Source organism: Lynx rufus, unplaced genomic scaffold (genome assembly GCF_022079265.1).
Source record: "Lynx rufus isolate CCGP_SWC_20201006 ecotype Redwood Valley unplaced genomic scaffold, mLynRuf1.p SCAF_1, whole genome shotgun sequence".
NCBI lineage: Eukaryota > Metazoa > Chordata > Mammalia > Carnivora > Felidae > Lynx > Lynx rufus.
The window spans coordinates 116,962,352-116,990,338 of record NW_025814823.1 but is presented as its reverse complement, the minus strand read 5'-3'; the positions used below and the strand labels follow the sequence as shown (position 1 = coordinate 116,990,338).

Here is a 27,987-nt window from a genome sequence, read left to right as displayed (position 1 = left end):
GGTCTTGATATAGTTGGCTAGAGAAGGTACTGTGTATTCAAAGTGCACGTAATTGTTTCTTAGAAAAGAGACAGAGAAAGATCCTTTTATTTAGTAATTAATACATGCAAGAGGCAGCCCCAGAGTGACCTGAAAGAGTAAAGCTGTGATTGGCAGGTGGCCGGTATAATACAGATGTTTCAGGCAATTCTCTTAAAGCACTTCTGTAGCAGCAATGATCATTTAAATGGCTGTAGACTGGATTCTCTTTTGAGGAGTTGAGGGGGGACTCATCATATTTCTCTTTAAAGATTTATAGTCATAGATTTTCTCTTTTTTAAATAAATCTATCAAACAACAAACAGCATAAAGTGAGGTGTTGGGGTTTTCTTTCGCTTCTGCTTTTGCATATGTGTTGGAAAAGGATCTAGCCTTTTCATAAACATTGTGTGCAAAAGAATTTTTGATAAAGTGAGCACAAGGACGCACAGCAAACACATCAGATCTGCTTCTGGTGCCCTGGTTGGCCCCGTTCAACACTGAACTGTTGGCTTGTAGGTGTAATGCAGGTTTTAGGGATAATGACACCACAGCCAACAGACTTGAGGATGCCCAAAGCCTTGTCGGCAGGGGTGGTTTTGTCTGCGAGAGGGTGGCCACTGCCTCTTGAGTTGTAAGATTTAGAAAGTCTGGTCCCTTTTAGTTCACGTTCCCCCTGGATTGGCAACTCCCACTGTTTCTTTGCCTTTGTTTCCCAGCCCTCCTTGCACCAACTAGTCTCATCTGGCCCATCCCAGCCAATGTCTGGCACTCACACGCCCACGGTAACCACACAAACCCAGTGGCCACAGACACCCAAGCTGCTCAATCTCAAAACCTTTGAGCCTGCCCTGCAAGTGTCATCAAGACAGGATCCCCGGAGCACAGGGCAGAGAGTCCAACCTCTCACTGGCGGGGCTGGGAAGCTTCTCCTTTGCGGCGGAGGAGAAAGGAAACTTGGGTCTGCTTTTTAGGTTCTGAAAACAAGCCAGAGTGGAGAGAAAGAGTTAACACCAGACTTAGTAAAGCTTTTAAGACAAAACCTCTTAAATGTGATCTACACAGACACAGGGAACTTTCTGCAGATTTCTGAGGTCTATAAGAGAGGGCTCATGGAGATAGGAGAAGGGAGTGGGGAGTTGCTACATGGGAGAGATTTGCCATTATTACAAAAACTGGCTAAGTGGCTTGTTTCCATGAGATGACCTCACTGGTCACTGTTGTCAGTCGTGCTGTTCCCTTTCTCTTTTTTTTCCTGGGTCTTGTTACCCTTCTTCTTTTTCTTCTTTTTCTTGGTCTCCTCCTTTTTGCCGAAGGTTATGAAGTCACTTTTGTCAATTTGGCTGTTAGTAGGCTCCTGCCGGATGGAGATGATTGCAGGAGATCCTGGGATAATGAATTTGTCTGGCAACTCACCGGGACCAGATTGTTTGGGGTTGCCTGGTCCGTATTTAAAGGTCCAGCTGTTGCTGTTGACACCAGCACCCACTGGAGGGGACACTTCTCCTGCCTCTGGTTCTGAAAGACAAAACATCCCAAGTCAGTGAGAGTCAACACACGCCTTCCAGGTCACGCTAGTGGGGAGAATACAGGGGAAGCTGCACAGACAACCCTGGCTCCCCCGCCCCCCAAGAAATGAGGGGTTATTTCTTTGAGCCTGAGGGCAAGGTCAGTGTTCGGAAACAATCAGGAAGGCAGATTTTCTCACCAGGGGTCTGGAAGTCTAATTTTCTAGGGACATATTTTTGGTTCTTTGTGCAGAATTTCCTAAAGAATGTGGTCGTGATTATTTTGCCTGGGAATGGGATGGAAAATGTACTGGGTTAAAGCAGAACAGGCAATAAAAGAACTAGGAATAAATTTAATCAAGGAGGTGAAAGACCTGTACTCTAAACTCTAACATGTTTATGGAAAAAACTGAAGAAATGACACAAATAAATGGGAAGATATTCTGTGCTCAGGGGTTGGAAGAATTAATATTACTATAGAGTCAATGCAATCCTTACCAAATTTCCAATGGTATTTTTCACAGAAAGAGAAAATCTTAAAATTTGTACAGAACCACAAAAGACCCTAAATAGCCAAAGCAATCTTTAAAAAAATTTCTTGTAATGTTTATTCATTTTTGAGGGAGAGAGAGAGAGAGAGGGAGGGCATGAGTGGGGGAGGGGCAGAGAGAGAGAGAGGGAGACACAGAATCCGAAGCAGGCTCCAGGCTCTGAGCTGTCAGCACAGAGCCTGACGTGGGGCATGAACCCACTAATGGTGAGATCATGACCTGAGCCGAAGTCGGACACTCAAATGACTGAGCCACCCAGGCGCCCCAACAGCCAAAGCAATCTTGAGAAGGAAGAACAAAGCTGGAGACATCATGCTTTCTGATTTCAAGCTATATTACAAAGCTATAGTCATCAAACAGTATAGTATTGGCATAAAAACAGACACTTAGATATTGAAACAGAATAGAGGACCCTGACGTAAACCCATGCATATATGTCAATTAGTTTACCACAGAGGAGGCAAGAATATACAGTGGGGAGGGGACATTCTCTTTAGGAAATGGTTTTGGGAAAACTGGATGTCTATGTGCAAAAGAATGAAACCGGACCCCTGTCTTACACCACGCACAGAAATAAACTCAAAACGGATTAAAGACTTGAACATAAGACCTGAAAGCATAAAACTCCTCAAAGAAATCATAGGCAGTAAGCTCCTTGACGTGAGTCTTTGTGAATCTGACACCAAAAGCAAAAGCCATAAAAGCAAAATAAACAAACTACACTACGTCAAACTAAAAAGCTGCTGCCCAACAAACTAAACCATCAACAAGATGAAAAGGTAACCTACTGCATGGGAGAAAATACTTGTAAATCATATATCTGATAAGTGGTTAATATCCAAAATGTATAAAGAATTCATTCAACTCAACAGCAAAAGAATATACCCTCTGATTTTCAAAACAGGCAGAAGATTTGAATAGGCTTTTTTAAAAAGAAGACATACAGATGGCCAAAAGGTACATGAAAAGTTGCCCAGTTATCACTAATCATCAGGGAGAGGCAAATCAAGACCACAGCGAGATATCATTTCCCACTTGTCAGAATGGCTATCGTCAAAAAGACAAGAAATAACAAGTGCTGGCGAGGACGTGGAGAACAGGCAACCTGTGAGCACTGTCGGTGGGAATGTAAACTGGTGCAGCCACTATGGAAAACAGTACGGAGGTTCCTCAAAAAATTAAAAATAGAAATACCATACAATCTAGTAATTCTGGGTATTGATCCATAGAAAATGAAAACACGAACTTGAAAAGATATGTGCACTCCTGTGTTCACTGTGGCGTTATTTACAATAGCCAAGATATGGAAACAACCTAGGTGTCTGTAGATGGAAAAATGGATAAAGAAAATGTGGCATGTATTGTAAAAATGAGTAAAGAAAACCTCATTTAATGGAGTCAGGATGGGCACCTGGCTGGCTTAATCCATGAGCATGTGACTCTCTCGATCTCTAGGTGGTGAGTTCAAGCTCTATGTTGCAAGTAGAGCTTACTTTAAAAAAAAAAAATAATGGAGTCAGGAAGCCTGGAAGGGGGATCTCTCGCACACATACCACTCCTGGAAGCCCGCACTACCAACAAGAAGAAGGAAGGTAACTCTTATCTTGACAACGATACTTTTCACACAGGACTTTTATCACCTGCTTGTAAGACAAAGAAAGGACAATCTCTCCCTGCCCCAGCAACAACACAATAACCACCACCTGAAGCCAAACAGAAACCACCACGGATCTCAGACTCTTGTTCTTTTCTAAAGAATTTTGATCAAAACAACCCTCCCCAATTTCCTCCTAAAACCTAGTAAGAGGTGACCTTTCCTTAGTCTCTTAGGACTTGCCTGTGGTTTACCACAATTTGTCCAAATTGCATTCCTCTGCTATTCCCTAATAAACTCATTTTGTTGGTAAAATAACTGGCGGTTTTATTTATGTTTGACAATATATATAATGGAGTATTATTCAGCCATAAGAAGAATGAAATCTTGCCGTTTGCAACAACATGGATGAAATTTCAGGGCATTATTCTAAGCAACATAAGTCAGAAAGAGAAAGACAAATAATGTATGATCTCACTTATGTGTGGAATCTAAAAAACAACAGTAACAAAACCAAAAACAAAAAGCCAAGCTCATAGAGACAGAGAACAAATTAGTGGTAGCCAGTGGCAGGAAGGGGACAGGTATGTGTGAAATGGGTGAAGGTGGTCAAAAGGTACAAACTTCCAGTTATAAATAAGTAAGTCACTGGGATGTTAACATACAGCATGGTGATGATTGTTTCTGGGTTTGTTTGTTTGTTTTTATTTTTATTTTTTTTATTTTTTTTAATTTTTTTTTTCAACGTTTATTTATTTTTGGGACAGAGAGAGACAGAGCATGAATGGGGGAGGGGCAGAGAGAGAGGGAGACACAGAATCCGAAACAGGCTCCAGGCTCTGAGCCATCAGCCCAGAGCCTGACGCGGGGCTCGAACTCACGGGCCGTGAGATCATGACCTGGCTGAAGTCGGACGCTTAACCGACTGCGCCACCCAGGCGCCCCTGTTTGTTTGTTTTTAAAAAAGCATCTCTTTTCTTCCTTTCTCCCTTTCTTCCTTCCTTCCTTTCTTTTTTTAAAATTCTGTGCCGACAGTGTAGAGCCTGATGCGGGGCTCAAACTCATAAACCATGAGATGATGACCTGAGCCAAAGTTGGATGCTTAACTGACTGAGCCACCCAGGCACCCCAATTATTTTCTTTTTTTTAACTTCTTTATTTATTTATTTTGAGAGAGAGCATGCGCAAGTAGGGGAGGCACAGAGAGAGTGGGAGAGAAAATCCCAAGCAGGCTCCCCACTGAGAGTGCAGAGCCCAATGCAGGGCTTGAACTCACAACCCTGAAACTATGACCTGAGCTGAGATCAAGAGTCGGACTCTTAATCACCTGGGTGATGATACTGCTTACTTGAAAGCTGCCAAGAGAGATCTGTAAGTTCTCATCACACATACATACACACAAACAAAATTCTTTTGTAACTATAGTGACAGATGTCAATTAGACTTAATGTGGTGATCATTTTATAATGTATACAACTATCAAATCATTATATTGTATACCTGAAACTAATATAATGTTATATGTCTATACCTCAGTAAAAAGAAAAAAAAATATTATTAAAGAGAATCTTTTTCATAAAAAGAAACAAAGAACCAAAAGTCCTGAGGTTGTAAGAGCTATTGTAAACAGGGCATTCCCTGGAACAATTAGTGCTGTTAATTAACTTTTTGTACTCTTTCTACAATGAAAGAAGCCCTGGGCATTTGTTATTGTAATCACAAACTGAAATACTTGAATCTCATTTTGGGTAGACACTACTGTTTTCTCAGAACAGTTCTAAGGACCTCTGGGGTCTCCTGAGTTCTCTGTTAGAATTTTTTAAATGGAGGTCTCAATAATGATGGTAACATAAAAGGCAGCTGTAGACATAAGTAGATTCTGTGGTACCTGGACAACACCCCCGTCCCCTGACTCCCCCAAACTAAGAACCGCCAAAGGATTTCAGAACCTTTGTCTGCAATTATACTCAAAATACTTTAATTGTCTTCAGGTAATGGGAGAAAAACCTAAACCAGAGGTACATGATGGAAGAAGGTGGCGGGGGGAGGCAGGGAGATAGGGGGAGGAAGAAGGAGGAGGTTGGGTGGGGGGGGAAGGAAGCAGCAGCAGCTGCAGCATAAGCAGCAGCAAATTAGTGTGTGATTACAGAAAACTTTGGCTACAAATGTATTTTGACACCTACTTTGTCCAAAACAAAAGATGAATTAGTGGAACCAACTATTTGATCCTAACTGTATCACAATAACCTTGAGGGGTGATGGGATGAAGCAGAGAAGAGATGGAAAGATGTGTGGGTATAGAGGGATGCTACCTAGTATGGAAGAATGGAATCCTGTTGTAAATATAGTCCTGTTTGGGTAAAGCACTGGGAGCCAACCTTACTTTCCAAACCCAGTCCCCTCCCTCAGTGTGCTCAGAGTCTAGTTGAGACAGACACTCAAGCAATTATAAGGCAACTGGATAAATGCAATGACCAAGGTACACAAGAAGTGTTATGGGATTCCAGAGGAAAAAATTAATTATACTTGAGAAAGTCAAAGGAGATTCCAGAGGAGAGATGAAATTTGCCCTGGGTAGGGGGAAATTATGATGTATCCACAGGGGTTTTCAATGCAAGACCTCCCCAAGAATCTAGCTGGAAGATACATGATAAAGGATATGGATGACTTCTAGAAGAGTAGAGGTCAGATCTAGAGAGGAAGAGTAATGGTCTTTCTGTGTAAAGTAATCCCAGCGGCCACGACACTGAAACCATTTGACATCACAGTAGCATGCATGTATCTGACACTGCTCCTGGGGTGGAATCCTGAAAAATTCTGCAAGATAAACCATTTACATTTGATTGCAGTTTCAGATTCTCTACATCTGCCATTTCCATCTCCCGACCTGTCACTTACCTATCTCCTCTCATTTGGCATTCTTAGACACTACTTCTCTAACACTGCTCATGTCAAGCTCACTAATCACGTTATTGCCAAAGCCAGTGGTCACATTTTAGTCTGCACTGTAGTGAACCTCTCAGGGGCATCTGTCTGCCGCTTTGGGAGACACTTGTTTTTATGAGTTCCTTATCAAACCATTCTCCTCTTTTGGCACTGTACCTTCTTCTTTCTCTTCACTCCTTTCGAGGTCTCAGCCATGTCCATCAGTATATGTACCGTCCAAATATGCTGATGAGATATAGATTTATATTTAGAGACTGTATCCCTCTGTGCTCCAATCTCATGTCTCCAAATGCCCATCCTATATCTATTCTTGAAAGTCTCATGGGACATCTCAAGCAGAAAGAACTCTTGATTCCTCTCATCTATTCCTTTCTAAATCTCTCCAGTCTCAATAAATGGCATTCCATTCACCTTAATGCTCAAGCCAGAAACTTCCATTTTTTTCCCTATTCTCCATTCTCCACTTAACGTATATCAAGATCTGTCATTCCTGCCTCCTAAATATACCTTGACTTTGTCCTTTTCTCTCCATATGAACTGTCACTACCTTTTTTTCAGGGCACCATTACCTTGAATGTGAATTATAGCAACAGGCTCTTCCTTGTCCAGCCTGCTTTGACTTTTGCTTCTCTCTAGCCCTCCACCCAGGAGCCAGAGTCATCTTTACTCCTTAAGTTTTTCTCCCTTTTTTAAAAACTGAAATATAGCATACATACAGTAAAAATTCTTTAAAAATAGAAAGCAGATTACATCACTCCTCTGCTTAAAATTATTCAGAGGCTTTCTACTGCCTTAACAAAATAATAAAAATCAAACTCCCTAACATGGTATATAAGGCCCTTCAATAATCTGATATTTTTTATTCTCCAATCTCATCTCCAAGACTCCCTCTCACCACTAGCCTCTGGCCACACAGGCCTTCTTTTGGGTCCTCAGACTCCTCTTGGGATTGTTTTTGCCTCAAGGCCTGTATGCACACAGTTTCCTTTTGCCTAGAATGATCTCCCCTCTATTCTTAGCAGGACTCCTCATTCTTCAAGTCTGTGCTCAAATGTAACCCCCTCACTGAGGTGTTCTATGACCCTCCCGGCCAAGCAGCAATGTCCTTCACCTCCATCTGTCACTGTAACATCCAGAGAGGCAGAAAAGGTATCTGCTTCATTCACCACTACCTAAGCAGAGTCTAGCACAATTCCTGGCCCATAACAGGGGTTTAAATAAATACTTGCTGGGTGGGTGAATTCAAGGACTGGTAGGAGAAGCAGCAGGCCCCCCAACAGATCCAACAGCCCTCCACTGACTGCACTCACTGCTGCTTGTCCCTAAAGACAGTGAAGTGATGTGTGTAAAGTGCTAAGCCTGATCGCCAGCACAACGTAAGAGCCCAATAAATTGAACCACATATGGGCAACTATATATGGCACAGCTCTTGGGGCTAGGAAGGCAGGTTAAGAATATATTGCAAATTTAGCTCAAGTACCAGCAGGCAGTAGGGAAAAGAAGCAAGGAACTTTCATCTCTCCCCCAAATCTCTTTCCCTACAACATGCTTCCCCTGGCAGAGTGAACTTTACTGCTCTGTGGACACGGGGGCCACGGATGCTTTTTCTCTGAGACTAAGACTAATTTCTTTAGCCATCAGAGATAAATCTGCAACTGAGCTCAGCCAGAAGCTGCCTGTTTACCTTTAACATACAGACCCGGTCCTTGAGAGATGGAGACAAAAGCAAGGCAGGTGTTTAAAAGCCGGGATTTGTCATCTAGGAAAACTGGGTTTCAATACCACTCTGGGGTCTCTCACATAGCCCAGGATGGAAATTTTTCCCAACCACAGCCAGGACTCTGCATGAGGCCTCAGGACTGTCATCTGGAGATGCAGAGCTCAGAGATGTCTTTATCTTGCAGAATTAAAGGACATTAAAGGCTAGGTCTGTTGGACAAGGGAGCCCCTCACAGCAGGACTGCTAAGAGTTAATGAGTTTCTTTTACATGTCACTGAGCTTCTCGGCCTTTGTGGGGAGTCTTGGTTGGTCTGACTCAGCCTTAACTCCAAGAAGCGATCAGAGATCCATTCCAGTGCATCTTCCTCATATCCAGCTTCTGCAGAGCAGAAGGAAATCTGGTTTCTAGAGTCCCTTACAGACGATTGTGACTAACCTGTTCTGGTTCATGTGTAAGCAAACATCTCTGAGGGCTCATTCAGGTGAAATAAGAGCTTCAGAATCTGACGAACAACACTTACTGACCTCCTAATCTTGAGTCCCTCTTGACCGAGCACTAAAGCTCCTTGGCCATATTCACCTATAAAATGCTGTGACTTTGGGGGCAGGATCAAGGAAATACTCCCCTTTAAAGAAGATGAGAAAGGAAGAGACACCAGGGCCAGTACCAGCAAATAGTCAATCCAGGGAATGTTTCCTCTTTTCCTTTTCCCCCTCCTGTGACTTCCCACAAGTCCCTCCCCTCTTGTCCTAGGGAACCTAGCTCACTGGCAAGGCCAAGACTAACAAGTCAAGACTCTATGGGGGGAGGGGCACCTGGGTGGCTCAGTCAAGTTTCCGACTCCCGATTTTGGCTCAGGTCATGATCTCACAGTTGGTGAGTTCAAGCACAGCATTGGGCTCTGCACTGACAGTGTGAAGCCTGCTTGGGATTCTCTCTGCCCATCCCCCAACACCCAGCATCTCTCACTCTCAAAATAAATAAAAAATAAATAAACTTTAAGACTCTATCAGAGCCTAGAAAGGGGATTTCAGGTATATACCAAGCAGGTGGGGGTCTGGATCCTTAGGCAGAGTCCTTCCCTGACATTCAGATTACAAGCCAATGGGATTTAAAAGCTTTAATAGAGGGGCACCTGGGTGGTTCAGTCGGTTAAACGTCTGACTTCAGCTCAGGTCATGATCTCACAGTTTGTGAGTTCAAGCCCCACATTAGGCTCTGTGCTGACAGCTCAGGGCCTGGAGCCTGCTTTGGATTCTGTGTCTCCCTCTCTCTCTGCCCCTCCACCACTAACGCTCTGTCTGTCTCTCTCTCAAAAATAAATAAACATTAAAAAAATAAATAAATAAAAGCTTTAATAGAATATAATCATAATTACAGTAAATGGTTTTGCCTCCTCCCCTTTTTTTGGTATTGGCTGATTTCTCCACCACATGTAGGAATACATTTAAAAGTCAGAACAACATATATATTTTTTAAAATGCATAAAGATCTCCAACTTAAAAAGCTGCCCTCTGGGGTAACTGGGTGGCTCAGTTGGTTAAGCATTTGACTTCACATCAAGTCACGATGATCACCTTCCTGTCTACACCACAGGATCTAATGGTTTGTGAGTTCAAGCCCCGAATTGGGCTTTGGGTTCTGTACTGATAGCGCAGAACCTGCCTGGGATTCTCTCTTTGCCCCTCCCCCACTCACACTTTTTCTCTCTCTCTCAAAACAAATAAATAAACTTAAAAAAAAAAAAAAAACTGCTGGCAGCTTTTTCTGCCCACAGGTCCTGTCCCCATACTTTAATAAAATCACCTTTTTGCACCAAAAACAAAAACAAAAAACAACACAGCAACAACAAAACCCCTGTCCTCTGAAGGTAGCTAGCTACTTCATTTAATCCTATAAAGCCACCTTAGACAGTTCTCTCAGGCACTGCCCAGGGTCTTTTTTGGCAACATCCAACTTTACTGTTTTATAAAGGAACTGTGGCCAGAGTTTGGCCTCAGGGACTGGGAATGAGTGGGTTTGCCAAAGCACATGGTGGGGAAGGTCCTGAACAGAGTGCAGCAAATGCCAGCCTTGTGAACTCACCCCCAACCCTATTCTGAACTGCTCTGGGCAGTCAGCTGAGGCCAGAAGAGATTTTTCTGATTTACATTAATTTTCCCCAACAGAATAACACCAAGTCATTTTGACCAAGGATAGTACTTTGAGGAAAGCTCTTGGAGGGTCACAGGCTGGAGTATGCTGGGGGGGGGGTAGGGGGGGTCGAATTCTCTTTTCCTCTGTTCACCTTGCTTTTTGCTCTTCTGAACTTGAGAGCTTGCCCTGACCTCTATCATTCATAATACAAAGTCCTGGGCAATTTGCATAAGTATTTCTGAAACAGTTTTCTCATCCATAAAATGGAGATGATCACCTTGCTGTCTACACCACAGGATTCTGGATGTATTTAACATTTTCTGTACTCTTCCTATGTGCGTGGCACAGGCTAAGCAGACCTGTGTGCAATATAATTTCTGCTCCTCACAAGAACCAGACGAAGTAAATATTGCCAATATCCATGTCTCTTTTATAGGTATGTCTGTTTTATAAAGAAGAGACTAAGGATCAATGATCTCCCAGTTACTTAGTGGAAGAGCCTAGGACCGGATGGAACCTAGGCAGTCTTAACTCCACCACATGCTGAGCTGTACCTGAAGGCCCTTTGAAAAACCCTGAAGCATTATACAAATGTAGCGATTACTTTGGTAGATTTGTTTTGCCACCATTTGAGAGACAGAGATGCAGGCAGGAACCCCTAAACTAGAATCAGCTGAAAGAAGAACAGAGGCTGGGGGCGGGGCATGGATGCAGCAGTGACAAGCTCAGGAAAATCACAGCCCATTCTGCAGGTTTCAGCCCTCCCCTTACCACCCCATTCATCCCTTTGTTGCCATCTTTGGGATTTAGTCCTAAGGTTAATAAAGAGCCTCCAGAAAACCCATCATTTTGATTAAAGCCCGGGCTATCTTTCCAGACAGCACTCTGCAGCCTGCCTACCGCCCACTCCGCTAGGTCAGTGCAGCCAGCAAAAGCTATTAAATGATTACAGCCATTTCCGGCCCAGCCAGACAGCTCCCCTGGATTGCTCATTCTCTGGCTGGGGCTGCCGCTGCTACTTCTGGCTGCCCAGGGAAAAGTCACAGCACAGAAGGTTCTGCAGATTCTGGGTTTGCAGGTGAACATGCAGGCTTTCTGCGCAGGGACACCCCACTTCTCCCCCTTCCTTGACTCCTCTCCCCACCGGAGCCTGCCACTACAGCCTCAAGCAGCTCCGATTTTGTTTGCACCGTCTTAAGCAACCATTTCATCTGTCTCTCGTGTGTGTGTGTGTGTGTGTGTGTGTGTGTGTGTGTGTGTGTTTTAGCAGAACCTAGCAGATTGTAGAATCATACACGCTCAGTCTGACCAAAAGGCAAAAACCATCCGCCATCAAACCTGCTGAAAGACCTGGCTGTAAAGCATCCCTAGCTCTACCCCACCCCCATCCTACCATCTGTGGGGCTGTGGGCTGCCCGAACAAGCTCCGCCTCCTCTCGCTCACTCAGCCTTTATGAATTGGGCAATGTTAATCGGAGTAATTACAGCCCACAAAACACAGGAGAACCGCAGTCTGCAACCCAAATCCTGTTCAGGATCAGAGAGAGAGGGAGAAAGCTCCAACCACCTGGGCTAGCATTTCCACCATTTCTCCACCACTTCCTAGGCCTTCAAAAGTCAGTGGAAAGAATTTTCCGAGGAAACAAGACAATGTAAAAATACACTGCGTGTTCTCTGTTAGGACCTTAGGCTCTATAATCAGAATAGTAGGTTTAAATATGGCTACAGCGTATATATTATGTGATGTCTAGCAAATCATTTAGTATCTCAGTTTTCATGTGTAAAGGAGATAATAGCACTTCATAGGGTTTTTGCAGGATTAAATGTAATTATCCTTATGGAATATAAAACAGTACATGACACAAAGTAAAAACTCATTACATTTTACTTGTTAGTAAGATCAGAGGAGCAGAAGATTCAGTCACTTAGGGAATACTGATAAATTGCTTATTAAAGGTCAAGCATTTTATAAAGCATTTTGCATTTGCATTTATATGTATATACATACAGACACACACATATATTCCCTATAATAAGTAATAATTATAAAAAATAATTGTTATAAAAAAGGATTTCCGGGGTGCCTGGGTGGCTCAGTGGAGCGTCTAACTCTTGATCTCAGCTCAGGTCTTGATCTCAGGGTTGTGGGTTCAAGCCCCACATTGGGCCCCGTGCTGGACAGGGAGCCTACTTTGAAAAAAAAAAAAAAATTTTCCATTCTATAGGTAAGGAACTGAAGGCTTAATTACAGCAAGGTCTTTTGCCCTGAATCACACAGGGATTTGGTAATAAAACTGAAAAATTCTTTTGGCTCGGACTCCCCAGCTCAATAATTGATTTGTTATTATTATTTTATTTCTGTGAAGCCTTGGGGATGAGGGAGGAGACAGAGTTGAGCTCACTCACAGGCCTAGCAGTCTGACCCCTAGAGTGGCAGGGAGGGGATGATGTGAGTATGAAGCCAGGCAGGCTGGTCAGAATCCACTCCCCAGAGAGTGCCACTCCTGGGTGAACCGCCTGCTTGGGGGGTTGAGGGGGGCAGTGGCTGCGTGATCTGGAAGGAGATTTTGTGGCTATTTGTTGCCTCAGGCCACAGCTGGGCTAATTTTCAGTAATTTTGGAGCGGAAGAGATAAATACAGTGGCATATTTTTAAAGCCACAGCTCTTGCTTTGTGCCCAAAATAACTCTACCATTTCTAGGTTAAGAGTATAAAGACATCATGTGCTGTGAACACAGATTCAGAAACTGGAATGGCTGGTTTCAAATCTTCCAAGCTCTCCGAAGTAAGCCAAAAAAATCAATAATATTTCTTTCCATGACCCCCTAACCTAGCAGGGCTCAAGCTGCATGGTTTTCTGTACCTTATTCCTGGTTGCTGGAGTCCAGGGAGGGCAATTTCCCCTTAGAGCCTTCTTACAATGCCCCCAGCCTCAGCCAAGCTGTTATAACCTAGGGCTAGCAGAATGCTGAAAATGAAGGTTTGGGGGACACAAACATTTGAGCTGCAATCTCAGCTTTATCACCTATTTGTTGTGTAACCTAGAGCAAGTCGCTTGGCCTCTCAGCCTGCATTCTTTCATATGTAAAACAGATAACAATATCCATCTAATGGAACTGTGAGCACTAAAAGGACATAGTGCTCGTAAATCACATAGAACAATGCCTGTCACGCAGAAACCGAAATAGAGGATTGGTATTATTACAATGTAGTGTTCCTCTGAGGAACCTGACTCCCTGCCCACCCTACCCCCCAACAATTTATTCCTGGATGCAGTAATTCCAGGAACTCTCCTTTCCAGGGGCCCTCCTCCCATCTGGCTCTGCCACTCCCAGGGATCATTAAAGAAGTCTAGCTGTGAAGTTTTCCATCCTAGGACTGGTTGCTAGGTAGAGAGCCATTCTCTAGAGCCCTCTGAAGCAGGCAGGAAGGATGCACCTTAGTCACGGTGGGACCCCACTATGGATGAAGTTGGAAAAGACTTGAGGGAGTGCCTGGGTAGCTCAGTCGGTTAAGCGTCCGACTGCAGCTCAGGTCATGATCTCATGGCAGAGGAGTTTGGGCCCCATGTCAGGCTTGGTGCTGACAGCTCAGAATCTGGAGCCTGATTTGGATTCTGTCTCCTTCTCTCTCTCTGCCCCTCCTCCAACTCATGCTCTGTCTCTCTCTCTCTCCCTCAAAAATAAATAAACATAAAAATTTTTTTTATTATTATGTTTATTTTAAGAGAGAGAGAGACAGAGTGGGAGAGGGGCAGAGAGAGAGGGAGACAGAATCTGAAGCAGGCTCCAGGCTCTGAGCTATCAGCACAGAGCCCAACATGGAGCTCGAACCCACGAGCATCAGATCATGACCTGAGTCAAAGTCAGATGCTCAACCAACTGAGCCACCCAGGTGCCCCTAAAAAACTTTTTTTTAAAAAGACAGGTTCAAATCGCAGTTCTGGCATTCTGCGTTCTACTATTTTCTACTACACTACTTGGGTGAAGCAGACTTGTGGTTTTTTCACAGGTAACATGGATATAGTAGCCACCTCCAAGAGGCAACTAAATTTATTTATTATGTACAATAAACTAGACATTGTGCTAGGAATTAGGGACAGAGATATGAATAATATTAGGGCAGGTACCCTGCCCTCCAAGAGTTAAACTGAAGAAAAAGACAAATAAATGAATAAATACAATATTGTTTTAAGTGAAAGGGGATTTCAACTACCTCCACTGTGACCTCAGTCTGTACTTTCTAACTAATTGAGTTCTTCTTTCCAGCATATCTTTCCCAGCAGGCAAAGCCTTCCAGGACAGGAAGTGAAACTGCCCCTCAAGCATTAACTACTACTGCCCTGACTCCAGCAAGATTCTGCATGATTGACCCCAAGACAGTGATCGACCCAACCTTTACTGCCCAGCACTTGTACCCACCCACCTTTGCCCCACATTTTCCCTATATAAACCTGGAAGTCTTCTCAGCACTCTGGAGGCAGTCTTTGAGACACTGGCACACTGTCTTCCTGGTGTCAGCCTCACTGAACTAAATTCCTGTCTTGTTTCACCACCACTCTTCTCCCTGCTTTTGGATTCTGTCAGTGGCGACCGGCTGAACCTGGTCTGTCTGGGATGCCCCAGAGCCACGTGCTCTTGCACCTCTGTGACCCAGTTACATAAGGAATAAACAAGATAGAGAAACTATGGCATAAAGATGGCATTAAACTCTCTAGAGACAGTGTGTGCAGAGGTTAAGAGCACTAGCTCAGAAGTCAGTGAGCCCTGTTTCAGATCTTGTACCCCCCAATTAACTAGATAGATATGTGACCTTTCCTAACCCTAGGTGCCTCAGTTTCCTAAGCATTAAAATGGGGATAATAACAGGGGCGTCTGGGTAGCTCAGTCAATTAAGCGTCCCACTTTGGCTCAGGTCATGATCTCACAGTTCGTGGGTTCAGTCCAGTTCTGTGCTGACAGCTCAGAGCCTGGAGCCTGCTTCAGATTCTGTGTCTCCCTCTCTATCTGCCCCTACCCCGCTCACACTCTGTCTCTTGCTCAAAAATAAAAATAAACATTTACAAAAGACTCTTCTCTGGGGGTGGTTATACACAGGAAGAGATAGATAATACATGTAAAGTGCTTAGAACAGTACCTGGCTTAAGTAAACAAAACATGGTTTAAGTGCTCAATACAGGTAAGCTATTACTATTATCATTCACAAATAAATTCTCTCATTATCTCTGCTCCAGGAATTCTCAAGCCTGAGGGCTAAGTCCCTTGGTGGGATGGCTAACTTAAGTGATACATAGTACTGGCTAGGGGTGGGGTCAGAGGGAAATGTGTAACAAATGCAGTCCAACCCTAGATAAGAGCATGCCAATTTGGTATGTTCATACCCTATAAACCAGTAATCCCACTTCTGGAAACATAAGATACATAAGATTTATGTATAAGAATATCCATTGCATGGTTTAAAAAACATAGATACCAACAGGAAGCTGGATAAATAAATAATAATATGGGCATACGGCACAATATGTCCTTATTAAAGAAAAATGAGGTGAGTCTATATGTACTGATTTGGAAAGATGTTTATTTAAAAAAAAAGCTGTATACTAATACATATAACATCTCATTTTGCTTTTTGAAAACCTACTTCTTTTTTATTAAGCCAAAAACATTCAGGGGTGCCTGGCTGGCTCAAATGGTAGAGCATGCGACTCTTGATCTCAGAGTTGTGAGTGAGCCCCACGTTGGGTGTAGAGATTACTTAAAAATAAAATCTTAAAAAAATTCATGTATCAATTATGTGATTAAAAGTTATTTTGGGGATACCTGGGTGGCTCAGTCAGTTGAGCATCCGACTTTTGATTTTGGCTCAGATGGTGATCCTGGGGTGATGGGAATGAGCCCTGATTCAGGCTTGGCTCTGAGCATGGAGCCTGCTTAAGATTCTCTCTCTCTGCCCCTTCCCCACTCATGTGTGTATGCTCTCTCCCTCTCTCTCTCAAATAAAAAAAAATTATTTTGAAAAATATTTGGAAGCCTAGAGTAAACTATGGACTTTGGGCAATAGTGCATGTCAATGTAGATTTGTCGATTGTAACAAATGGACCACTCTGGTGCTGGATCTCAATAGTGGGTAAGGCTGTGCGGGTGTGGGGACAGGGCTACATAGGAACTCCTCTGTACCTTCTGCTCAGTTTTACCGTGAACCTAAAGCTGCTATAAAAAATAAAGTCTATTAACCTCAAAAAATATTTGGAAGATATACACAAAACTGTTAACAGTGGTTGCCTCACTGAAGGGGAGTGGGATTCAGGGACACTTGAATATTTTCATGCAAATGATGTTGTATTGTTTCATATCCATATCAACAATATAATTACATGTTATTTTATAATACAGTACTTTGAACTTTATATTTATAAAAAATCTGGGGGATACACACTAAACTATTGGTAGAGGTTACTTCGTGGGAGCGTGACCGGAGATAGAGGTAAGGTACTAATCATTTTATTTTGCTTTTGTACAGATTTAATTTGTCATAATCTTTGTTCTTTTACAGTTAAATCAGAGAGAGAGAGAGAAAGAGAGAGAGAGATTAAAAAGATGACTAGCCCAGCCACTACTTAATCAGCTGTAAATTCAAAAACTAGCTGAGACAAAACATCACTGTCCCAGATAGTCTGGACCCAGGACCAGCTACATGATTTGCAGGGCCCATAAAAAATTATTAAGTACTTTGAGATGGCAACAGCATAATATTAAACCAAGAGGCCCTTCTAAGTGCAAGGCCCCATGAAGCAGCCTTGTCTGGACCCAAGAGCCCAGTGCTGGGTCCCCACTTCAGCACCACAGCTTGACAGGGACTCTTTCTAGAGTTTCCACGCTGCCTGTCCACCTGTGAGAGATAATCATTTCACCCAACAGTAAAACTGCTTCCGGGTTGGTTGGGTTTTCAAACTTTTCGTCGCTACCCTTCCCCCTCACTTTGTCGCAATCTGTGCTTCTTAAAATTTGGCAGCAATCCCAGGCTCTGTGTTGCTGTGTCACTTCTCAGCCTTGAGCAACCATTTCTAGACAAGCAGTGATCTCCCTGCACCGAGGGTATAAAATGGAGGTGCCGTCAGAACACTGCAGTAGAAGGAGCGCAAGAGAATGAGTGTCATCGGGGGAAAACCCACTCCACCACCACTATCCCCCACTTTGCACTTCTATTCTATACCATTTCATTTAATTTAGCAAAACCATTTCTTTTTAATGTTTATTTATTTATTTTGAAAGAGAGAGTGAGAAAGCATGCACAGGGGAGGGGCAGAGAGAGAGAGAGAGAGAGAGAGAATCCCAACAAGGCTCCACGTTCAGCATGGAGCCCAACACGGGGCTCAATCCCATGACCATGAGGTCATAACCTGAGCCCTGAGCTGAAATCAAGAGTCGGATGCTCAACCAACTGAGCCCCCCAGGTGTCCCTTAACAAAACCAATTTGAATCCTATTTACTGTGTGCCGGGCATTGTGCTAAGTGCCAGGAATATTAAATTGAGTAAATGATTATATTTTTGAATGCTTACCATGAGTTAAGCACTACACTAAGCATTCTGCATGTACTCTCATTTCATCCTTATAGCAGCCAACAGTCTTTCCTCTTTTGCACACTAATAAATCTGAGACACAATGACTGAGTGGTACAATAGGGACCCAAGGCACTGTGCAATGCTATGCTGCCTCCCTTAAGAAGCAAACCAACACAAAATTTAAACAAATATGGCCTTCACTCTCCACATTTTCTCAGATAAGATTAGATCAAGTCCACCAGAATTAGCTAAGAACATTTCCAAGGCCAGTAGTAAGATATTACATGCTCATGGACTAGAAGAACAAATATTGTTAAAATGTCCATAATACCCAAAGCAATCTACAGATTTAATGCAATCCCTATCAAAATACCAGCAGTATTCTTCACAGAACTAGAACAAGTAATCCTAAATTTGTATGGAACCACAAAAGACCCCAAATAGTCAAATCAATCTTGAAAAAAAAAAAAAAAAGAACAAAACTGGAGGTACCACCATCCCAGATTTTAAGATATACTACACAAAGATGCAGTAATCAAAACAGTATGGTACTGACACAAAAAGAGACACACAGATCAATGGAACAAAACAGAGAGCCCAGAAATAAACCCACGATTATACGGTTAATTAATCTTTGACAAAAGAGGCAAGAATATGCAATGGGGAAAAATACCAGCTCCTTTCCAACGATGTTGGAAAAACCTGAAAGGAACATGCAAAAGAATGAAACTGGACCACTTTCTTACACCGCATATAAAAATAAACTCAAAATGGGGCGCCTGGGTGGCTCAGTCGGTTAAGCGTCTGGCTTCAGCTCAGGTCACGATCTCGCGGTCCGTAGTTTGAGCCCCGTGTCGGGCTCTGGGCTGATGGCTCAGAGCCTGGAGCCTGCTTCCGATTCTGTGTCTTCCTTTCTCTCTGCCCCTCCCCGTTCATGCTCTGTCTCTCTCTGTCTCAAAAATAAATAAACGTTAAAAAAAAAAAAAAACTCAAAATGGATTAAGAACCTAAATGGAGACCTGAAGCCATAAAAATTCTAGAAGAGAGCACAGGTAGTAATTTTTCAGACATCAGCCATAGCAACATTTTTCTAGATCTGTCTCCTGAGACAAGGGGAACAAAAGCAAAAATAAACTATTGGGACTACATCAAAATAAAAAACTTCTGCACAGCAAAGGAAACAACTAACAAAACTAAAAGGCAACCTACTGTATGGAAGAAGATATTTGCAAATGACATCTGATAGAGGGTTAGTATCCAAAATATATAAAGAATTTATACAACTCAACACCCCCCCAAAACAAATAATCCAATTGAAAAATGGGCAGAAGACATGAGCAGACATTTCTCCAAAGAAGACAACCAGATGGCCAACAGACACATGAAAAGATGCTCACCATCACTCATCATCAGGGAAATGCAAATCAAACCATAATGAGATATCATTTCATATCTGTCAGAATGGCTAAAATCAAAAACAACAAGAAATAACAAGTGTGGACAAGGATATGAGAAAAAGGAACCCTTGTGCACTGTTGGTAGGAATGCAAACTGGTGCAGCCACCATGGAAAACAGTATGGAAGTTCCTCAAAAAATTAAAAATAGAATTACAATTTGATCCAATAATTCTACCACTGGGTATGTACCCAAATAATACAAAACACTAATTCAAAAAGACATATGTGTCCCTATGTTTACTGCAGTGTGATTTATAGTAGCCAAATTACGGAAGCAGCCCAAGTATCTAGTGATAGATGAACGGATAAAGAAGATGTAAAAAAATAAGATAAAAGAATATGTGGTATATATCTACAATGGAATATTACCCAGTCATAAAAAAAGAATGACATCTTGCCACGTGCAACAACATGGATGGATCTAGAAGGCATAATGCTACATGAAATAAGACAGTCATGGGGTGCCTGGGTGGCTTAGTCGGTTAAGTGTCTGACTTCAGCTCAGGTCATGATCTCGCAGCCCGTGAGTTCGAGCCCTGCATCAGGCTCTGTGCTGACAGCTCAGAGCCTGGAGCCTGCTTCAGATTCTGGGTCTCCCTCTCTCTCTGATCCTCCCCCGTTCATGCTCTGTCTCTGTCTCAAAAATAAATACACATTAAAAAAAAGAAGACAGTCAGAGAAAGAGTAATAACATGCTTCCACTCATATGTGGAATTTAAGAAACAAAACAAACGAAGAAAGAAAAAGAAACAAAGCAAAAAACAGACTCTTAAAAATAGAGAACAAACTGATGGTTACCAGAGGGGAGGTAGGTAGGGGGATGGGATAAATACATGATGGGGATTAAGAGTACACTTATCATGATGCTGAATAATATATAGATTGCTGAATTATATATACACCTGAAACTAATATAACACTGTATGTTAACTATATGCAATTTTCAAAGTTTCCAATTCTTGGTTTAAGTAGAAAAAACCAGTAAAGTTAATAGATCATGAGCTTGTCTTGATATAGGAATATTTTTGAAGATTCAGCAGAGGTAAGGGGGTTCAACAGAGCCTCCTTTCTTTCTTTAAATTTTTTTTTTATTTTTTCGTTTTTGAAATAGAGAAAGAGACAGTGAGAGTGGGGGAGGGGCAGAGAGAGGGAGAGAGAGGGAATTCCAAGCAAGCTCTGCACCACCATTGCAGAGCCCAACACAGGGCTCAAACTCAGGAACAGTGAGACCATGACCTGAGCCAAAATCAAGAGTCAGACACTTAGCCAACTGAGCCACCCAGGCACCCCTAGAGCCTCCTTTCTTAAAAACCAACCAACCAACAAACCAACCTGGTGGCTCACCACTGCCAACAAAGGAAACTTCAAGTTCTTTAGCAGGATTTTGAAGGCTCTACAAAATCTAACTCCTGTCTTTCGGATCTCATTTCCCAACAGTTTTCTATCCCTTCCATCCATCAAGTGTACTTATTCTATTCACCAAGATTATGGACTTCTGATTTTTGGTGTTTTTTACATTGTCCAGAATTCTCTCCCAACATCCTACATACCAGCCTTCAATACCCAGTATTAAATGTCACAATCTCTGAGATGGTCCCCAATTCGATGTTCTGGGCTCCCACAACATTCAGTATTCATGGTTACTGAGGGAGGGTCTGCGCCCTCTCAGGAAGGGGGGGCCAGCTTACCACATTTACATGGAGTTTGTACTGATTACAATATAGATAGACGACTCTGGATACCACTCTGGACTGACATGCTCTGGTGGTTTGTCCCAGCTTCCTTCCCCCTCATTGGCCCTACCTGTGCATGGTGCTATTATGGTCCTTATCACAGGACACTGTAATATTTCCATCTTATTTCCTTACATTTCTATCTTCCCCCACTAAATTCCGAGGACAGGACTGTGTTAATATTATTCTGGCATCACCTGGACTAGAGACTGACTTTAAGTGGGTGCTTAATGTTTGTTTAATGACTATATAAAAGGTTCCAAACAAATTCTATATTAAAGCCTACGCTTGGATAAAATACTCCAATACTTCACTTGTGTGTGTGTGTGTGTGTGTGTGTGTGTGTGTGTGTGTGAGAGAGAGAGAGAGAGAGAGAGAGAGAGAGAGAGAGAGAGAGAGAGATTTAATGAATAAGGATTTTAGTCTTTTTCTTTTTTTTTAGAAGATTTTTTTAACAGTTTACTTTTTTAATTTATTTATTTTTGATAGAGACAGAGAGAGAGAGTAAGCAGGGGAGGGGAAAAGAGAGAGGGAAACAAAATCCCAAGCAAGCCCCATGCTGTCAGCACAGAGTCCAACGTGGGGCTCAAACTCATGAACTGTGAGATCATGACCTGAACGGAAACCAAGGGTCAGACGCTTAACCTACTGAGTCACCCAGATGCCCCGAATGAATAAGGATTTTAAATGAGAATGCTGGTGGTGGTGGTTGATGGTGGAATTCTAGGAACCTGCCTGTGAGGTGGGTTTTGTGAGCATCTTCCTAGTGCTCTTCAAATTACCCCCATTTAAAGGGTTAGAACGCAGGGTTGCAACCCTGAGTGAAAAGACAAAAGAAGCTAATGTATATCTCTAAATCCCTAGATTTAGAGACAGCTCATTCTTCCCAAAGAAATTTCCCCAAAGCAAATATTTAGAATCAATTTATACTTGGTTTAATAGGGGGAAACTTATGTGGCACTTCTGGTTGACTAAACACAACCCCGCTGACTGCAGACTGCAGGGACAACAGTTGGATTAACATCTTGGTGACACAAGGAGCCTATGGGGGATGTTGGCCTCCAAGAAGGTTCTGCCATGGGTCAAATGCCTATTCACTGTCAGAGTCATGGGAGGTGATCTGGTCTCTGGTGAGAGCTGCTGAGGGTGCTGAGAGGCTCTAGACTTTGGAGGTGCCTAGCCTGTTAGGATCTCAAGGAGGTAGCTAGTATGAGAATAGGTCTGTTACGCAAAATGCTCCTAAAAAAAAAAACAAATCCTGCATTCTATGTATCCATAGACTTGGCCTGCAACCACTGTGACCCCTGCCCCTGCCGCAGGTAGGACGTCACATTCAGGAAAAGCAAGTGAATGCTGTCTGAAGTATCTCCTCCCCCACACTGCCCACAACCCCCGACACACACATACACACCAATCAGGCTCTACTTTCTTCTTCAAGGCAGTCCCGGATATATGTTTTAATCTGCTTTCACCTAGACACAGATTCTAGATGCATACACAGAGCAGGCAATATGCATTGTCCCTATCTCCTGACATCACCCTGGGGACAGTGACTTTTCCACTGGCTATCATGTCATTTAATTGACTCTTTCCAGATTGTGGTGATCCAAGGAGTTCTGTCTTCTCCTGACTGCTTTCTAATTCTTGGGAAAATACTCTTAAGCCTGGGACAGAACAATATATCTTAGTCTTTAATATAACAATGTACCATCTACCTTCTGTCTCCACATTTCCACCTCTGCCCACAGAAAAGAGACACCCAGCAACCAATACTTCCATCCTCGGGGAATGGGTTAGGAAGGGGGCTCTCACCTTTGGCTCCATTTCCATACTTACTCTTCCCAGGAAAGAAAAGTTGCTTGTCTAATTGGGGAGATTATCATAAGTCATTTTTCAAAGGGATCATTGTTTTTGATTAGGTTAAATTAGCACTAACAGACACTGTTTTTTCATGATATACCTCTCCTCTAACTCTTTTTCACTCTGCTCTAGCTCTGTTTGGTAATTAAACCAGGACAGTTCCCCCTCCTCACAAAGGCAGAGGTCTGCCATTCTTGATTTTCTTCCCTTGTACGTAGGAGGTGGAGGTCCTGTCATATTCTCCAGACCATCTTTACCAATTACAAGTCTGATTCTGAACTTTGGTCCCTCAGTTGGCTCCCTGCATCTATTCTTAATTATTTAAGACTTGGAGGGAAAGGAAGGTGGTTAATTAGTCTCCACCAAAGTTCTGACAGTTAATAATAGCTTTCAAAGGCGTTTAAAGTCTAGTCAACACTGACTACAACCTCTTCACGGTCCTAAGATGCACCTTATTTTACCTTTGCCTCTACTGAAGTTTACAACACACAGATGCACACAGACAGCTCTGCAGATAATGGTCCCCCAAAGATGCTTATATCCTAATTCCTGAAACCAGTGAATATGTTATATGTTACATGACAAGAGGGACTTTGCAAATGTGATTAAACTGAGGATGCTAAGATAGCAAGATTATCCTGGATTATCCAGGTAGGCCCAATGTAATCACAAGAGTCCTTATAAGGCAAAGAGAGGGGGAGGAAAGTCAAGAGTCAGACAGAGATTTGCAGATGCTATTTTGTTGGCTTTGAAGATGAAGGCGCCAGGAGCCCAGAAATGCAGGCAGCCTCTAAAAGCTGGTAAAGGCAAGGGAAGAGATCCTCTCATAGAGCCTCCAGAAGTAGTGAAGCCCTGCTGACATCTTGATTGTAGTGCAGTGAAACCCATTTTGGACTTCTGACTTCCAGAACCATGAGATAATAAAACTGTATTGGCTTAAACCACCTAGTATGTGGTAATTTGGTACAGCAGCCTTGGGAAATGAATACAGATTTTGGTACCTGAAAGTGGGGTTCTGCTGTTACAAATAACTAAGAATCCTGAAGTGGCTTTGGAATTGGGCAATGGTCAGAGATTGGAAGAATTCTGAGAAGCCTAGCTTCCCTTGAACAGACTGCTAGCAGAAAAGTAGATACTAAGACTCTGTTAGAGAGGACTCCGAAAGAAGTGAGTAGCATGTTACAGAAAACATATCATCATCTTAGGGAATACCTAAATTGTCATGAACAGGGGCGCCTGGGTGGCGCAGTCGGTTAAGCGTCCGACTTCAGCCAGGTCACGATCTCGCGGTCCGGGAGTTCGAGCCCCGCGTCGGGCTCTGGGCTGATGGCTCAGAGCCTGGAGCCTGTTTCCGATTCTGTGTCTCCCTCTCTCTCTGCCCCTCCCCCATTCATGCTCTGTCTCTCTCTGTCCCAAAAATTAAAAAAAATAAAAATAAAAAAAAATAAATTGTCATGAACAGAATGTTAGTACAAATAGGGACATTAAAAGTGTTGTTAGTGATAGCTCTAATGCAAATGAGGCACATACTATTGGAAACTGAAGGAAAGTGGATACTTGTTATATAGTAACAGGAATCCGCCTTGATTTTAGCCTAGTAAAACTTGTGACCTCCATAACTGTATGATAATAAATTTGCATTGCTTGAAGCCATGAAGTTTGTGGTAACTTGTTATAATAGTAATCAGAAACTAATACAGACCCTACAGTCAGCCTAGAACTCAGACAATGAATATACCTCTCCAAGTTACCAAACTATTCCCTTCAGCTGGCATATGGGACAAAGAATCAGTAGTGTGTTAATTAAGTGCACAGCATTCAGCAGCAGACAGACACAGGTTCAAATATTGCCTTTGCCATTGTATTCATTAATGAGTCAACAAATATTAAGCCCCACTATGTGCTAGACACCTTGCTTGACTGGGATAATAGGGAGCAAAAAAACACTACATGTATGAATGTATGGAACTCACTTAATTCCTATGAGTCTCAAGTTCATTATCTAAAACATGGGAATAACAGTTTCTCTCTTGCTTAAGTATGCAATGCATGTAAAGTACTTACCACAGTTTCACTAAATAATAACTACTATTAAGCCTTCCTTTCTCTTGTTCTAAAAGGCTATTTGTACAACAACAGGGAGCAACAGAACAGGATTTAAAGACTTTGAAGCTTCAACAACAAAGACCCTCTCATCAACACACATACTTCCTTGCTAATAGGTTTCTGTATTCCATGGCTCATCATCAAACACAGAACCAATCTCACAGGCTCAAAAGTGTCCACCTCAGGGCTGTTTACATACATGGTAATACTCTTTTCCGCCCAAAACTCTCTGACATGAAGCTTAGTGTGCGTCTAATGTAAATCATACCTACAGACTGAGGCTTCTAGCCTTGCTACAGACCTTTGAGTCACCCTAGATGATTATGAGAACAGAGATGTGACACATGCATTTTTGGGTAAGATAGTATCTGTAGTTCAGAGTCAAAAAACATAAAAGAGAAGACTTGGGAAATGTCACCTTGCTACTCAGCTTGGCCCATGATACTGCCCAGAGCAACAACTCTGGACACTGGATTGGTCCAATGTTGGAAGGAAGCACAAACTGCCAGACTTTCTGGGACCATTAACAACAAACTTGTTTGTTCAGACTTTCTTCATTTTTAAAGTTTGTTTGTTGTTTATTACATTCACTGGCAGCTGTAATCTAGAGGCCCAGTACACTATTTGGGACTCAGCAGTCAAGAGCCACACTCTAGTAACAATAAGCTTTTTATCATCGTTGTTTTCTTATAGATAAAAATTTGGTTCCTAAAAGTTACTTTTTGTACCCCAACTTTCTAAAGTTACACCTGTGAGAATTACTTCTACAAAGCTCTCAATATCTTATTTCCATACTGGTACAAACATCCTTTTGTTTTTTAATTTTTTTTTTAATGTTTATTTATTTTTCAATGAGAAAGAGACAGAGAATGAGTGGGGGAAGAGCAGAGAGAGAGAGGGAGACACAGAAGCAGGTTCCAGGCTCTAAGCTGTCAGTACGGAGCCCAACGCAGGGCTCGAACTCACAAACTGTGAGATTGTGACCGGAGCCAAAGTCAGACGCTCAACCAACTGAGCCACCCAGCTGCCCCACAAACATCCTTTTTTAAAAAGATTTATTAAGTTTTTATTTTAATTCCAGTATAGCTCACATACAGTGTTATATGAGTTTCAAGGGTACTCCTTTTTTCCTTTATTTCTTTTGTTACTGCCATGCTCAGGACTGCCTTTTCCCATTCTTCACCTACCCACCTCTCTGGCAGTAGACCATTCCAGGCAGGACTACTGCTGAGGAAACTCTTGGTCTCTTTGAGATGAGAGTAGAATGACATTGATCTCTGCTTCCTCTCTTTTTTTCGACTCTGGATAATAAACTCTAAGTGCAGAGGCAGAAGAGGCTCTTCTCCAGTCCACATGCTCAAGTCCAGGTCTCTTGGCAATGAACTCTCTAGTGACCCTTTCCTAGAGGCCCCAAGGCTGTAGCCAGTGCTTGACCTGAATATGTTTCTCCAGATTAGGCAATGGCCTTCTCAATTCAAAGTTGACTGCCTCTGTGAAAATGAACTTTTCAAGTCCTTTCGGAATCTGGGCTGAGTTTCTCTGAAAACACTTGTCATTAAAGACCCTTGCTATTGCTAGGGACAGGCTCTCGTTTCTAGTTTACTAGAATCAGTGAGGCTTAAGGCAACGCTTGCTGGAACCGCAAAGCTTAAAGTAATTACAAGCCATTACTTCTCCTCTGCCCTCACTTCTGATTATAAGCAGGTCCTTCTTGTCCAAACACCTCTGAGGGAGGAGCTCCAAGCAATTCCAAACAATCCAAGACATCTTTCCCCCAGAATGAAGCGTAGACTCTCACCCTCCACTTCTACTTTGCCACAGAGCTCTCAGACTACAGGTAGCTTGTGACTTCCTCCTCCCCACTCCTTCCTTGGTCCTTTGAGACACTAGGGTCTTCCCAGTATAAACCTGAATTTCCCTTCTGATAAGGCACTTAAAAATTTAGCTACAAAGTATGGTGTGTAGACAAAACTAGAAGAGAAGGTAATTTGGAAACTCTCTCGTCCCATGCAAAACTCTTAAACAAAGAAGGATAAAAGTGTATCATTTTCCTAAGACATTATTCAAAAGTTGTTGCTCATGATGAAGTTTTCAGGGGCCAGACTGTATGCTCTAGTGACACGTTAAGTGGATCAATGATAACCTAAGGAACTGTAATGAGTATCCATTTCCTGACCCTGCATTAGCTGCTTCTCTGCATCTGTGGGATTTGAAGAAAACTATAGCCTAAGGGAACAGTTCTTGCTGCTCTTCTCTCCTCGCTCTACCCTATAAAATGTATGCCCAGGAGCATACAGTGGAGTGCACACAGGATTATATTTTCAGGAAGCACATGAACTCTGTTTCAAGGAAGAAATGTATTTATTATGTATCATGGTCCCAATTCTGACTGTATTCTGCCCGGGGCTAACCAATCCTGGGGGAAAGGGTGTAGAAAAAGGGGGAGAGGTGGGGGAAACACAGAGTGGAAGGAAAGAACTATCTCAGAATCCATTTACTAAACAGAAATGTTTAATTTCAGAAAAACCAGGAAGTCTTCCATCTAGTTTTTCATTTATATGACCATTAAAAATAGAAGGGACAGCGTGTTCTTCTAAGAAGGAGATGAAGGGGAATGAATGAAGCCAGTACAGACAAGTTTCATGGCTTCTCCTAGGTAGAGGATTCTAATTCGCCTTCCCACACTATCTTGCTCCCTCCCTCCAGGCCAGGTCAGAACACACCACACAAGCTACACAGAGAACTCCAGCAGATGTGGTGACTCCAAACCCCCAGAAAGTAACAGTGCATCTC

The 27,987-nt window shown here is 42.6% G+C and overlaps 1 protein-coding gene across 2 annotated transcripts in view; it reads right to left on the bottom strand.

Moving 5' to 3' along the window:
* Window positions 1–1,225: 1,225 nt before the first annotated feature.
* The window catches only part of LOC124516586 (protocadherin alpha-C2), a 128,894-nt gene continuing 102,132 nt past the window's right edge, over window positions 1,226–27,987 (bottom strand). For both annotated transcript variants that reach the window (XM_047086007.1, XM_047085999.1), the window contains one exon: window positions 1,226–1,536. In XM_047086007.1, coding sequence (XP_046941963.1) covers window positions 1,226–1,536 — 311 coding nt within the window. The remainder of the gene's footprint in view (window positions 1,537–27,987) is intronic.